This window comes from Podarcis tiliguerta, assembly GCF_965153285.1.
Source record: "Podarcis tiliguerta genome assembly, chromosome: 12".
NCBI lineage: Eukaryota > Metazoa > Chordata > Lepidosauria > Squamata > Lacertidae > Podarcis > Podarcis tiliguerta.
In genome coordinates this window covers 48,269,797-48,283,596 of record NC_139545.1, presented here as the reverse complement: position 1 = coordinate 48,283,596, position 13,800 = coordinate 48,269,797, and the positions used below count along the sequence as shown (strand labels likewise).

The following is a 13,800-nucleotide window of genomic DNA, read 5'->3' as shown; positions in this document are numbered from 1 at the left end:
GAAATTGAGATGGAAGCCATAAATCTTCGAAAGAATTCTTGAGTCATGGAAATTATTTTAAGCATCCTTCCCTACCTTCTAGGATGTTCCTACAGGAAGCAGAAATGATTAGACTCCAGCTCCAGATATATGCACTGTTGGTTTTATAATGTGCTGTTACCATCTCCACCCATGGCAAATGGCCCATAGAACATAAAAAGGGGGATTTATGGTGTATCTTTTCAGCATTCACATAGGGCGGATGGAAAAATAATCTGAGCTGTGCAGTTTAAAGCAGCTCAGCCAAATATTTCTTAGCAGAGCTTGATTATAATCTTTTCCCCAAGACTCCCCCCCCCCCAAACAAATATATTACTGAGCATCGATCTGGCTTCTGCAAGACTTATTTAAGAATAACAGCATGGATTTCTAGATTTATATGTAAACTAGATGTACATTTAATATTACTTCATGCACCCTGTGAGGTCCCCCCCCTTAAAATAATAATAGTAATAATGTCTATCAAGGCTGGTTGTTTTTTAAGCACTGAATTATAGTGTTAGGTGCTTAGTATAGTATCACTATTTCTGTTTCTACTGCTGCTATTGTGATGATCTAGGCTACTCTGAGATATCCAGATGAATTTCTTAACTCAAGTTGAATATCAGGAAGAAACTACCCGTGAAGCTAAATGCTATCACCTGTAGTTGAGTGCCTGTTTTGAAAATGATAAATATCAGGTAAGGGTGGGATAAGGTCCACAGCATGTTACAGCTGGTGGGTTTTAACCCTTTTCTACACAAATGGCATTTAGATTTTCTATATATATAAAAATACCCTTCAGATACTCTTAGCCCAGGGCAGGCAAACTCCCATTAGTGCTAACTGGAGCTTCCCTCTTCCTTCCAGTGGGTAGAAAAGGGTTGAACTCAACTGCCTCCATTTGAAGGTCCTGATCCGCCCACTTCTTCCCCCTTTCAATTTCAGTGGAGGGTGGTTCATTAGGGCACTGGCCCACCAAGCTGAGTTTGCCTCCAGCCAGCCCACAACTGTCTTCCTTCCTACAGTACTTAGAACCAGGCCAAGGGGGTGATGGCCCTGCCTGACAGCTTCCCCCTCATCGGTCTCAGTGTTGTCCTCGTAGAGCTCAGCAGAGTGGGGGAGGAGGGGGACAAAACTAGAAGTACTTGCCTCTAGTGCCCCCTGCTGTTGGGCTCCTTGCCTTCTGCCATATCAGTCCTAATGGGCCCCACTCACCACTGTTCATTCTGGAAACCTTGCACATGACTACAAATGATGCACCGTGCGCAGTTCTCTCCTTATAAGGAATGTGGCTGTGTAAATCAGAGGCTATTAGTCCTCTAGCTCCCAAAGTCAGGTTCGCAAATGCTGGTTACCTTCTTGGGCCCAGGTGTGTTTCCTGTTCCTTGTTCTTCTGAGTACATAAAATGAAGCGCTCCTGAGTCCAGAATTTTTTTGTATTTATTTCATGGCCTTGTAACAAAAATGCTAGCTATTCTGCCTAATGTCAATTACCTCACATTAAATGAGGCCTACCATTCCGCATGTTGAAAGTTTCCCCCCTAAATGTAGAAAATTACAATTACTTAGTTGGTTGTTGTATTTTTATTACCACTGGGGAGACAGTGCCATTGCCCTCTGGATATTATTATTATTATTATTATTATTATTATTATTATTTTCATAGCACTAAAATGTGTTGGATCGCCTTTGATTCAATAAAAACCAAATAGGGATAAAACTAGCACAAAACCCTGGCACCAGTTTGGAGCCAATTGGGCATTGTTGGGTTTGGGGCTACACCTATGGCTCCGTTTGTCAATTACTTAGTTGGGGGGTGACACAAAACGTGAGGTTTGTGGCACAAAACTAACACAAAACTTTGGCAACAGTCTGGAGTCTTATCAAACAAGATTGGACTTTGGGGCATTAACTTGTGACCCCGGTTTGCTGCATCAATAACTTGGGGGGCAACACAAAACACGGGGTTCATGGCACAAAATGGCACAAAACTTTGGCGTCTGTTTGGAGGGGATCCAGAATTTCAGGGTCACACGCTACTGAAGCTGTGTTAGATCTGGCGTTGCTGTCTCATTGTGTAGCAGTCACAGTCAAAAGGGTTGTTCAGATCTCACTTGGATTGCCTATTTTTCTTCAGTTTGTCCTGAAAGTCACGCTAACCACCCTCTTTGATGTCTCAGTAATAGGCAACCATTAATGCAGGTGAGCCAACTCACAGCTGATTAAGCATTGCCCTCTCTTGATCACGGGGCTGCAACATTGCCCTTGTCCCTGGCTGGAAGGAGTCGCTGCATCTAATAGTTTCTGCCCTTCTCTTTTAGATTTTCTGCTGGTTTTAAAGAACCAAAAACAACAGCATGCATGCATTTGGGTCTAAAGGGTTTTTTGATTATTTGAGAAGTTGATTTAGGCTTTGGCAGCCTACTCACATTGGCACCAGCTGCCTCTCTGATTCCCTCTCCTTTTTGACCTCTATTGGGTTGTTGTTTTTTAATGTGAAAAGAAGGGTTGGCTGTGAACAGAGATAACAAAACCCACATTGTTTTCCTGACTCTTTGGCTAACATTGGCACGCATTAGGGAAATCACTAAATCTCCATGCCCTTTGCTGCGAGATTAAGATAGTGGTTGTTCTTTGCCTCTCAAGGGTAGGGGAAGGGTGAATCTATTACAATTTTCAAAATGCCTTTACCACAGTGCATAGAATTTGCATATATAAATGCATGTTGCTGATCATTTCCCCTTAATTTTGTTGCTTTAAGGGTTTCTTTTTTTTAAAAAAAAAGTATGAAATTTCCCAACTCATTCTTCCTCCTATTTTCCTTTTTCAGAAAATTGCTTGCTTTTTTCAATATCTTCCTCTGCTGCCAGCCACCCAAACCAAAGCAACAGAGTAGGAGATAGTATAAATAATGGGGGCCTCTATTATGCTGGCTATCCAACATGCTGGAATGGAGCTAAGCAAGAAGGATGTGGTGCTTTTGGTCCTCTAAATCAGGCTTCCTCAACCTCGGCCCTCCAGGTGTTTTTGGCCTACAACCCCCATGATCTCTAGCTAGCAGGACCAGTGGTCAGGGATGATGGGAGTTGTAGTCTCAAAACATCTGGAGGGCCAAGGTTGAGGAAGCCTGTTTTCAATGTTGTTGGACTTCATCTCCTATCACTGACCACTTGCCACACTGACTGGGGTTGATGGGAACTGTAGTTCAACAACCTCTGGAGGGCCACAGGATCCTCACCCTTGCAATAAGGGGTTCTCCAAGATGGAGGGATGAGGTACTATGTAAGTGGATCCTAAACTATTTTCCATAAAACTAAAGTCTCATTGTGACATCAGCGCAGCTCAGTGAATGGCAGACAGGTGGTCCAAAGCCCCTGCTTGCTGGTCCTTGTACAGCAGATTTGAACCACCAATGGTTAAAATCACCAAATCTCTTATTATTGCAATTTGGTTTGTCCCATACTGCCTTGCTCTACTAGTTACTTACGCAAATATATCTTTGCATCTGCAACAAGCAAGCTTACAGCTGCCCCTATGGCTACTGAACCTAATTGCTAATTGACTAAATTCACCTTATATCGTGTTTGGGTGCGTTTGTTGCTCATGGCCTCTGCTTAACCGTTCCCTTTTTTCTTTTGCTGTTTGCAGGAGCTGGTGGGGAGCAATCCTCCACAAAGGAACTGGAAAGGAATTGCAATTGCGTTACTTGTTATTCTGGTTATCTGCTCCTTGATTGTCACTTCAGTTATCTTGCTGACACCAGGTATTTATATAACCTTTAGTTTTAGTTGCTGCTGTTGTTGTAATTTCAGTGTCTTTGGAAATGCATTTTAAAAAGGCAGGGGCCTGATTAAACTGAACTTGACGGATAGATCAATCAGATGGAGAAAATCTCTCCCCCGCTCTTTTAATCTTGAAAGCAGGGGTGTGCTTCGCTGTGTTTTTTAATGATACCGAACATGGAACAGTGATGCAGTTAGGTAATTTTAGACTAGGATTTAATGGTCTTACTGGGGCAGGAGGGCCCTCTAGACGGTAAGAAAGAGCTGCTGTGTTTAGGGGCTTCCTTGCTCAATTATTTCTCTAAGAGAACGCATTATGCACTGCCCAGAAGAAAGGCGGCTACCCAACAGCTACATGGCAGAGAGAAATTCAAGGGATGAAGTTTTCTTCTTGAGTTGCTGTCTCTCAAGCAGATGTTAGTTGAGGAACATCAAACCCAGGGATCAAATGCAACCTTCTGCACCTCTCTGTCTGCTTGTTGGGGCATTACGCACACCCTTACCCTTTCCCAAGACCACATCTCTCATGAGCCCTCCTTGAGTATTTTTGCCTGGTTGGAATGTGTCCTTCAACTCTGATAATGCCTCTTTCTTGCCTGAATGGAGGCTAGAGAGAGGTAGGTGGGTGGATGTGTACAAACCAGCATACTGTACGAAGGTAAAATGCACATTCATTATCTGCCAACTTTTGATGTTGACTCTGCCAACCGCTTGCATGCGGCCTCCATAAGGTTGCCAAGAATAGAATGTGGCCCTCAGGTTGACAGTTGTCCCTCTTCCCTAGGTTGGAGGCATAGGTGCTTTGTCAGGAAAAGAAAGAGTGATGCCCTTATCAGACTTCAGCTACATTGATAAATTAACTCATTCAGCTCAAGTAAGTCCCTAGCAAAGATGTTCTTCCCTGGAAAGTTAAGTGAAAAAGGCAAGAAGGTTAGGCTGGGTGATCCCATGAGACCACAATTTTCTGCTGTATGTAAGAGAAAGGCTGTGGAGATAACCATTTGCCAACAAATAATTTTCTTTAATGCTAGAAAAATACCATTTTAAACCTAAGATCAAAAGCAGAACAAGGCAGAAAAATAGCATAGAGATTTCATGGGAGAGGGGGAAGAGAATATTCTTTGTTCTAACACTCAAGGAGTGGGGGGAAAGGAAGGGGAAACAGAATGAAGAACGATCTAATCTGATGACATGTCTTCAGAGTTGTTCCATGCAAAAGTAGTGTCTGCCCTAACTGGAAAAACATTCCAGGCAGGGAACCTGTGGCTCTTCAGATGTTAGCCCCAGACATGAGAACTGTGGCCCATTGACATCTGCAGGGCTACAGGTTCCACTTTCCTGAAGTTGGGTTGTAACCCTCAACATTGTTCTCTAGTACCGTCAGCTGTAGCAAGCGAGCTGAGAGATTTGAACTGCGGTCTCCTTGCCTCACAGGCACAATCTTAGACATGCTGCCCTTTTATTTCAATCTCATGAAGTTATGGCATCACGCTGTTCATCAGGGTCCCTTCCAACTCTGCAATTCTGTGATTCTATCCCACTCTCCCAAGCGTTTCTGCACTGGCACACTAAGTCTTAGGACTAAACCATTATCATGTTGCAAGTGGTGGTTTGTGTGCCTGTTACCGAAATAATGCATGCTTCATGGCTAGATCTTAAGTGGCTGAAGTACCTTGGGACCAGTGAAGTAAAAAGCCATTTTCTCCTCCATTAATTGGCTCAATGGAGTCTGTTTATGGCATCTCTAAACAGGGATGTGTTTAGCCTGCATAACAAGTTAGCACTAAACAATGGGAAAGATGTTTAGTGCTTCAAGGCTTCTCTGATGTGCTTAGATATAAACACCCTGATTCTAAATGCATTGGCTTGGAATCTGTCCCATTGGTTCCAATTTAGAGCTGTGTGCAAATGTCCTCTCAAAATTTTACACTCTGTTTTAGTACAGAGAACTCGTGGATGGGGGAACCATTTTGCTAAATAGGGTTTGAGTAATTCTCCAACTTTTTTCTCAGTGTTATGCTCGCGTGATTTGCAATGGCAAGAGCATAGCTGTTCTGCCCCAACTTAGGCCTCTCCCCGCCCCCCATTCATTAAATACAGTTTGCAAAAGATAACGTAATATAAAAACATTAAAAGATACATTAAAAAAACTGTTGACACCATGATCACCATTTTCCATCTTTGACAGTGCTCTAGGCCTGGCATTGTCCTAGAACATTGTGGGGCGAAAATGGTCCCTGCTTTTTTAAAAAAAGTGGTCAGTATCTGGAGAAAATTCTGTAAAGTTGCAGTTATTTGTTGAGGGAGGAAAACAATTCTCATAAATTTTCTTAGAAAAAAAATGTCTTTCGAGAAATTTCAGCTTAGTTTTAATTTTAATGAAGCTCCCAGACAAGAAAATGTCAGTATTAGGGTGTGTACAGTGGCAGACTTGGGTAGTATTTTGTGTTTTTTTCTTGGGTTTTATTCTGTGAACCTCCCTCAGACTCCTGGGTATAGGGCAGTATTATAACAACAACAGCAACAACAACAACAACAACAACAACGGGCGCCCTCTGGGAGGCCAGAATCTGATGCCTCCTGCTGCCAAAGCCGGGGAAGAGATGCAAGGCTCTGCCAGGGTCCTAGAGCCCTCCCATCTCCTTCTCAAAGAACTAACTAGGCTTGGAAAGGAGGCAGGAGAACTCTAGGATGCCTCGCATCTCCTATCCCCAAACCCAGCTTCTTGCTTACCGGGCTTTGAGAAGGTGCCCTCCTCAGTTCAGCCTCCTGCCCATGCACACTGCTTACACAGCCCTAAATCCACCACTTGTGTGTAGATAGTGCACTGAAATCCACACCTTGGCTAATGCCCAGTTTAAGTTGGGTTGCAGAGGTGGTGCAATTAGCACTTTTTATTTTAAAAAAGAGGAAAAATTGAATGGATGTGAGCAGCAAAAGAGAGAACCAGTATATGCAATTACAAAATTAGAAATGGGTCTCACTTAGCATATATGGGCCTAAAGTAGGTCTCTCTGATGTGGAAATGATACAGGAGCCAGGGGTCCTGTGCAGGAACTGGTTATCTGCTAGAGGGTCCTGTGCAGCTGGAGAAAACATTTAAATTGGTTCAAGGAACCTGTGGCTGCCCAGATGTCAGCCCCAGCCACAAATGAGCAGGGCCAGTGCTCAGGAATTATGCCAGTTGTAGTCTATGTAGACTATCTGTGAATTATTTCACAGGATCCCCATGGAGGCCAGACATCAGAATTGGCACTCAGCCAGAAAGGGATGCTGAATATAGCATCTAGATCAAGGGAAGTAATAGTGCCACTGTATTCTGCTCTGGTCAGACCTCACCTGGAGTACTGTGTCCAGTTCTGGGCACCACAGTTCAAGAAGGACACTGACAAACTGGAATGTGTCCAGAGGAGGGCAACCAAAATGGTCAAAGTCCTGGAAACGATGCCCTATGAGGAACGGCTAAGGGAGCTGGGCATGTTTAGCCTGGAGAAGAGGAGGTTAAGGGGTGATATGATAGCCATGTTCAAATATATAAAAGGATGTCACCTAGAGGAGGGAGAAAGGTTGTTTTCTGCTGCTCCAGAGAAGCGGACATGGAGCAATGGATCCAAACTACAAGAAAGAAGATTCCACCTAAACATTAGGAAGAACTTCCTGACAGTAAGAGCTGTTCGACAGTGGAATTTGCTGCCAAGGAGTGTGGTGGAGTCTCCTTCTTTGGAGGTCTTTAAGCAGAGGCTTGACAACCATATGTCAGGAGTGCTCTGATGGTGTTTCCTGCTTGGCAGGGGGTTGGAATCGATGGCCCTTGTGGTCTCTTCCAACTCTATGATTCTATGATTCTATGAAGTATTATCCTAGGGTTACCATATTTCAAAAAGTGAAAATCCAGACAGAAAAGTTGTTGAGTTGTTGTTGTTGGTTCTTTTAGTTTGCCCAAAGTTGTTAAGCAAAGAAATTGGACATTTTTGAGGTATTTTTGAGGAACATTGGCAAAAACTACACTACCGACATCAGTTGCCATACATCCAGATTTTCCCAGACATTTAGCCGATTTCCACCTGGATACTTCTTTCAACTGCAGTCCAGGAAATGGACTTGGAATGGGGAGTGATGCTTTTTGTTGTTGTTCATTAGAAATCTACAGTGACATCATTGGCTTATTGCGTAAATATGCTATGCAACCACAAGAGGGAAGTCATCAGAGTTTATGCTGGATGAATTATTAAGTAGTGGCAAACAAACTAGAAGCTTCAGGGATTAATCAGGGAGTGTAAACTGTGCTGAGGTCATCCTCCCTACCATTTTGCTGTGACAGCATCTGTACACTTCAGAATTCTGGGCACGTAATTTGTGGTTTGACAGTCAAAAGTGTTAATTGATTTTTCTCTCTCTCTCTTCTGTTGACCTGTCCTTAATGAATGTGAACATTCATTAGAAATCATTTGGTAGAAATCATGCGTGGTGCCATTTTTTGCTTTCAAAAATGAGTCCCTGTGCAATAAAAAAATATATATAGTTGCATGGTGTTAACATAAAAAAGGATAATTGCCATGGCTGTAGCTAATGTATATTTAATCAGAAAACATGCATCTGGGGGAGGAAAATTGTAATGCTATCACATTATGAGATAAAACCTGAACTACCCCTTGAAGCATTTGCCCAAAATAAAACTGATTATTAATATTTATAACTCACTGCATCCCTGTTCATAAGTACAATCAGCTGCATGACTGATGTTTGAAATGAATGGGGGCCTCTTCACCATATGGCAACAACCTCAAAGAAACCTCTGGCTCTTCAACACTTCTTGTGGCTTCTTGAGCTACTTAAAAGCCCCTGAGCCACAGTTTAATGCAACCCTCTCTCCTAAGATGGAGTATCCCATACCAGAAGCTACCTTGGTGTTCACTTGTCTAAAATCTATTTGGTGTAGGATATCCTTCCCCAACCTGGTGCCTTCCTGATGTTTTGGATCACAACTCCCACCAGCCTCTCTGGCTGGGGCAGATGATACTGGTTGTATCAAACATCTGGAAGACACCAAGCTGAAGAAGGCTAGTTCAGGATAACTTTGCAAGATGGTTTCTGTTATGTACTGAGTTGAATAGGATCCAAACTGCAGCAGTCTGATTGGTCCTAGAACAATAGGATCCAAATTGCAGCAGTCTGATTGGTCCTAGAACAATAGGATTCAGAATGCAGCAGTCGGATTGGTCCTAGTACAATGCAGCAGTATGATTGGTTGGCAGGAACCAACCAATCATGCTCCAGATATAAGTGAATCCACAACCTGATTGGCTTACAGTAGAATTCCAGAATTAGCCAATCACGTGTAGCCCATTGTGTAAATAATGTATATAAAGCAGATACTTTGAGGGGACTTTCATTCATTCCTCCTCACCACTATGAGCTGAATAAAGAGCATGAAATCACTTTGCGACTCTGAGTATATTTCAGTTTCCAAGAATGAATTATTGCTACTATGATTTATGGTTTAAAACCTGCTGGCTAGCCCAGTTGGTTGGAGCGTGATGCTGATAACACCAAGGTTGCAGGTTAGAACCCTGTAAGGGACAGCTGCATATTCCTGCATTGTAGGAAGGTGGATGAGATGTTCCTCAGGGTCTTTTCCAACGCCATGATTCTACTTTATAAATTCTTTTTCTACCCCATATTAAATACGTGGGCAGCTGCATCTGGTGACAGGAGAGACATGGAGCACGATACTCGCACTGTTTCCACTATTGCTTCACATGTAGTCTACTGTGCTGGATCAGTGCAAGAGGAGCTTTCGCTTCCATGCACACTGAGGCCATTTCCAACTTGAACTGGACCACAATCCACAGGACCAACTTTTACTCTAGCGTAGAAGTCTACCACGCTTCTCATGCACATATTCCCAAATATCGGTCAGTTCAAAATGAAAAGAGATAACTGGTCTCATTTGCTGAATGTGCAGATAAAATGGCAAATTAGCAGTAATGGACGGGCATTTTTCTTCTTTTCCCCCTTCTGGATGTTTTACAGTCGAAGATAATAGCCAGTCTCAAAAGAAGAAGATTACAGTGGAAGATCTGTTCAGCGAAGATTTCAAAATTCATGACCCAGAGGCTAAATGGATAAGTGGTGAGTCTTATAACCATATATGAAAATAACTTCTGTTACCTCTTGCACCACTTCTGTTTCAAATACCTTTCCCACCACCCCTTTTGTTTCACTTCCCTGCTATCTGAGCAAAGTTTCACAAAGTGACTCATCTGAATAGCTGGCAGAGAGGGATATATTATTGTCATGCCATAGAAAACGGGAGCTATTTGTAATTCTCGCAGGATTTTTATTTATTTTTTTAAAAAAAGAAAACTTACCGGAAACACGTAGGAAGATGATAGCAAGATGAGAGAAGGTTTTTTTAAAAAAGGTAAGGGACCTTGAGATGCATGGGAAGGAGGCAGTTGCCGCTACACTGATATTGCGATGTGTGCAATGTTGCAATATTTGCTGCTCTTCTTCCCGGTTTAGGGGGTGGATTTAGTTCCTCTAGGAACTGGCAACTGCTCTCCAAGATCTGAAGATGCTGTTCCCATGACTTTTCAACTGAAGATGGCAGGAACAGGACCTAGGACCTTCTGCATGCAATGCACATGGTCTGTCACTGAGCTATGCCCCCTCTCGCTATTTATTATTGCAGATATTAATATTGCACAGTTTTTGAAGAATAAAAACTGACTCCTTTTAGAACAAATTTACCAGACCCATAAAAATATTATTCAAAGTTTTACTTGCACAACTTTCTTCACAACATCAACTTTACATCAAAAATATCCATATAGTGTTTTGTGCTGTCTAGCACAGGCTGGGCATCTTGCAAAATATGAAATAATCCAAATAGACCTATAAGCGAAGGTCTCTCTCTAACAGCATCCATTTCACCTGGAGCTGTTTTCTTTGGGAGCTTCATTTACATCTTCACTCTAGGCAGTCTTGAGACAAAAGACACAAAGGCTTCTCCCTTCAAAATGGAGATTTGCAACCAAATACCTTTGTCACCTCACTCACATGTTAGCTAGCAGGAAACAACAATAGTTTGTTTTTGTTTTTTCTATTTTTATTTTAATGGATTTCTTCCATAAGTTGAAAAAATACTCTTGCTTTTCACACACTGGTTTCATACAGAGAAGGATTATACAAGATGCAAAGGTTCTCGAGTGATTCTCGTACTCATGCATTTCTGTATATTCGAAAGGCACATGGAGTCTGAGTTGATATCACTCAGCAAAGCCTCCATTTCCGTGACTTCTTAGCAGGAAACAACAACAGTTAATTATCATCTAGTTAACACTCAAAGAGAGCTCTTCTTGCTTTTCTAAAGTTTCAGTGGAATCTACTGTTTGAGGGGAATTAGCAGACATGGAGAACCAACCTGAGACTGTTAGATTGGGAAGATGCTTTGCTTGGGAGGCTGCAGATTCAGGGGACCTGACGTACCGTAACTTGGCTGACCCCCCACCCACAACTCCAGACCGTCCCATCACCCCTGTGAACAGGGGCAGTCGTGCCTCCTGGCAGATACCCAGATTGGCATCATCAGGCCTCCCATTCCTGAGTCCTACTTGTGAGGCAGAAGCTCTGTCCACATGTGCTTTGTTGGCACTCCAGGAAGAGCATCTATAAACCACTCAGTTGGTCTTTCAGTGGGGAAATCTGAGCCACAAAGCAGTGGTGATGGAAATGAGACAGGCACCTGAACCTTTTCTCTCTCTCTCTGCAAAGAGAAAAGCCGCTGGGGTGAGGGCAGACAATTTAAAGAGAAAGCAATACAGCCTACAGGAATAGGTCCTCAAATCCTACCTGTCCTTTTTTTTCTGCATTTCACTGCATCCTAATGTGGGTTCCTTTTATTAAGAAATGGTGGGGAAAGTTACACATGGCTATGGCTCTTGTGTCTGGCTGGAGAGAATGGAGTCCTGTGTATGGCGGGTTTAGCAGAATGGGATTCATTGACTGAGTTTTCGTTCAGGTTGAAAAGACCAAAGGTTGGTCAAGCACTGAAAAAGATCTATAGCGAACTGTCACTGGGAAAGCCATTATATAAATGTCAAGCAGGTTTTTGAACTGAATGGCTTGGCCTTTCACTGTTGCTGCTTTATATTATGACGTGTCAAATTCTGACTTCAGTTACTTTTGGCACAAAAGCTCAGAGGGTCTCTGTGGCATAGCACAGCATTCTTTCCCATTTATGAGGGCTGCATTACAGGGATGGGCGTCTTGCAGAAAAATATTAAAATGCCATCCTTTTCATCAGAGGTCACCGGAACAATTTTGCAGCCTTAATTAGTTATTGCATCATTCCTGTGGGACAGGCAAGTTTTATTATTGCACTCATTTTACAGCTGGGTAAACAACAAAAACAGAGTGATGAATCTTTAAGGTCATCAGCAAGACAGCAGATGAGGTGGGAATACAATATGGTGCACCAGACATAAGCTGGTACACTGCCCTGTCTCCAGCAGGCTTCAGCTCCTTGCTAACAGCGTTTTCCAGTCTCTTGGATTCATCTTGCAGGCTCTCCAGAGAAACAGTTATGTGGTAGCCTAACGTAGCAGAAAACAATGTTGGAGACTGTGCAGAAAAAAAATATGTGCATTTGTGCATGAATTAAAACCGTTTTATTTGCAAATGCAAGGAAACAATTTGAAATGGCATCATTTCAAAGGATTTGAAATGGTCCTTGGCAGAGGTTATATCAAAAAATCCCCTGAGAAGATGTTTGAAACTTTACAAAACCAGAGCATTAAAGCTTGCAAAGACCCCTTCATGGGTCACCATCCACCAAGTGTCAGAAGACCAAGAAGTGCTGGGGCATCTGGTGGTTATTATCTCAATGCACAGGCAAGGTACAAATGGCAAAAGACGAGTGACTTGGAGCTCAGCTAGATTGGTAAAGAAAAAGTGTTTTATATGCATTGTGTATGCAATATAACACTGTGACACCAGATGGCGCTGTGGAGGCCTGGATTTCCCTACCGGATTTCCCTGAATGAGTTTACAATGCGTTTAACTGAATCGCTTCTTTGACACGTCTAGATCCAGCCTTGGAGGAAGACTGGGATAAAATGCAACAAAGAAAATGATTTATACAGATGTTTCATTTGCCCTCCCTCCCCTCCAGTGCCCCTAGAAATAAAAAGGGAAAGCAAACTATTACAGTTTTAGTGTTCTCTGTGCTCCCCACCCAGCCACCCCCTGGCAAGATTATTCTATGTCTAGTCATATCACTAGGCTTTAAGGATGTGCCTTACTCTCTTCCACATGATCAACCCCTAGAAGACTTACAGTAACAAACAAGCAAACTGACTACAGCAGTTCAGTAATGAGCTGCAAGTAATTGCTTCTTTTATTTATGCAGATTGCTTTTCTGCCCGATCCCAAGAGCCTTTGGGATAGTCCATTCACAAGAGCTGTTGTGACATAGGCTAAGCTGTGAGATGGCGGTTTGATGAGGATGAGCAATGATTTTAATCTGGGGCGTCTATGTCCAAAGATAACATCCCAGGCAGTAAACAAGCTCTCTCTGTCTTTTTAGTGCATTGCTTACTAATGAAATTATGAAGAAGACCCTGGGGGCTCTTTTGCAGATTAATGCGGAGCTTAATGGACCAGAAGCCTCTTCTTCTCTTGCTGTTAATCAGTTCCCAACATGATATTACACATTATATTGTGTGACCAAGAACCTAAACCCAGGATGGGAGGCGCTATAGCTCAGCACTAGAGCACATCTTTGCATGCACAAAGGCCCAGGTTTAATTCCTGTCATGTTTAGTTTGAAGTGTATCTTGTTAGGAAAGACCCTTTGCCTGGGATCTTAGAGTAACAAGCCAGTCAAATGGGATTGTATCCAGTGCAGCACTAAGTTGAAGTTACTTAGCAGTATACTCGTTCCACTGGCGAAAAATTTTGCACCGGCGGAACAGTCATGCTCAAGAGAATGCAT

General features: G+C 42.7%; 1 protein-coding gene across 6 annotated transcripts in view; it reads left to right on the top strand.

Annotated features, from left to right (window-relative positions):
- Positions 1-13,800, top strand: part of DPP6 (dipeptidyl peptidase like 6) — a 486,229-nt gene that overhangs the window by 326,363 nt on the left and 146,066 nt on the right. For all 6 annotated transcript variants that reach the window (XM_083406243.1, XM_083406245.1, XM_083406242.1 and 3 more), the window contains exons 2-3: positions 3,670-3,784; positions 9,837-9,935. In XM_083406243.1, coding sequence (XP_083262369.1) covers positions 3,670-3,784; positions 9,837-9,935 — 214 coding nt within the window. The remainder of the gene's footprint in view (positions 1-3,669; positions 3,785-9,836; positions 9,936-13,800) is intronic.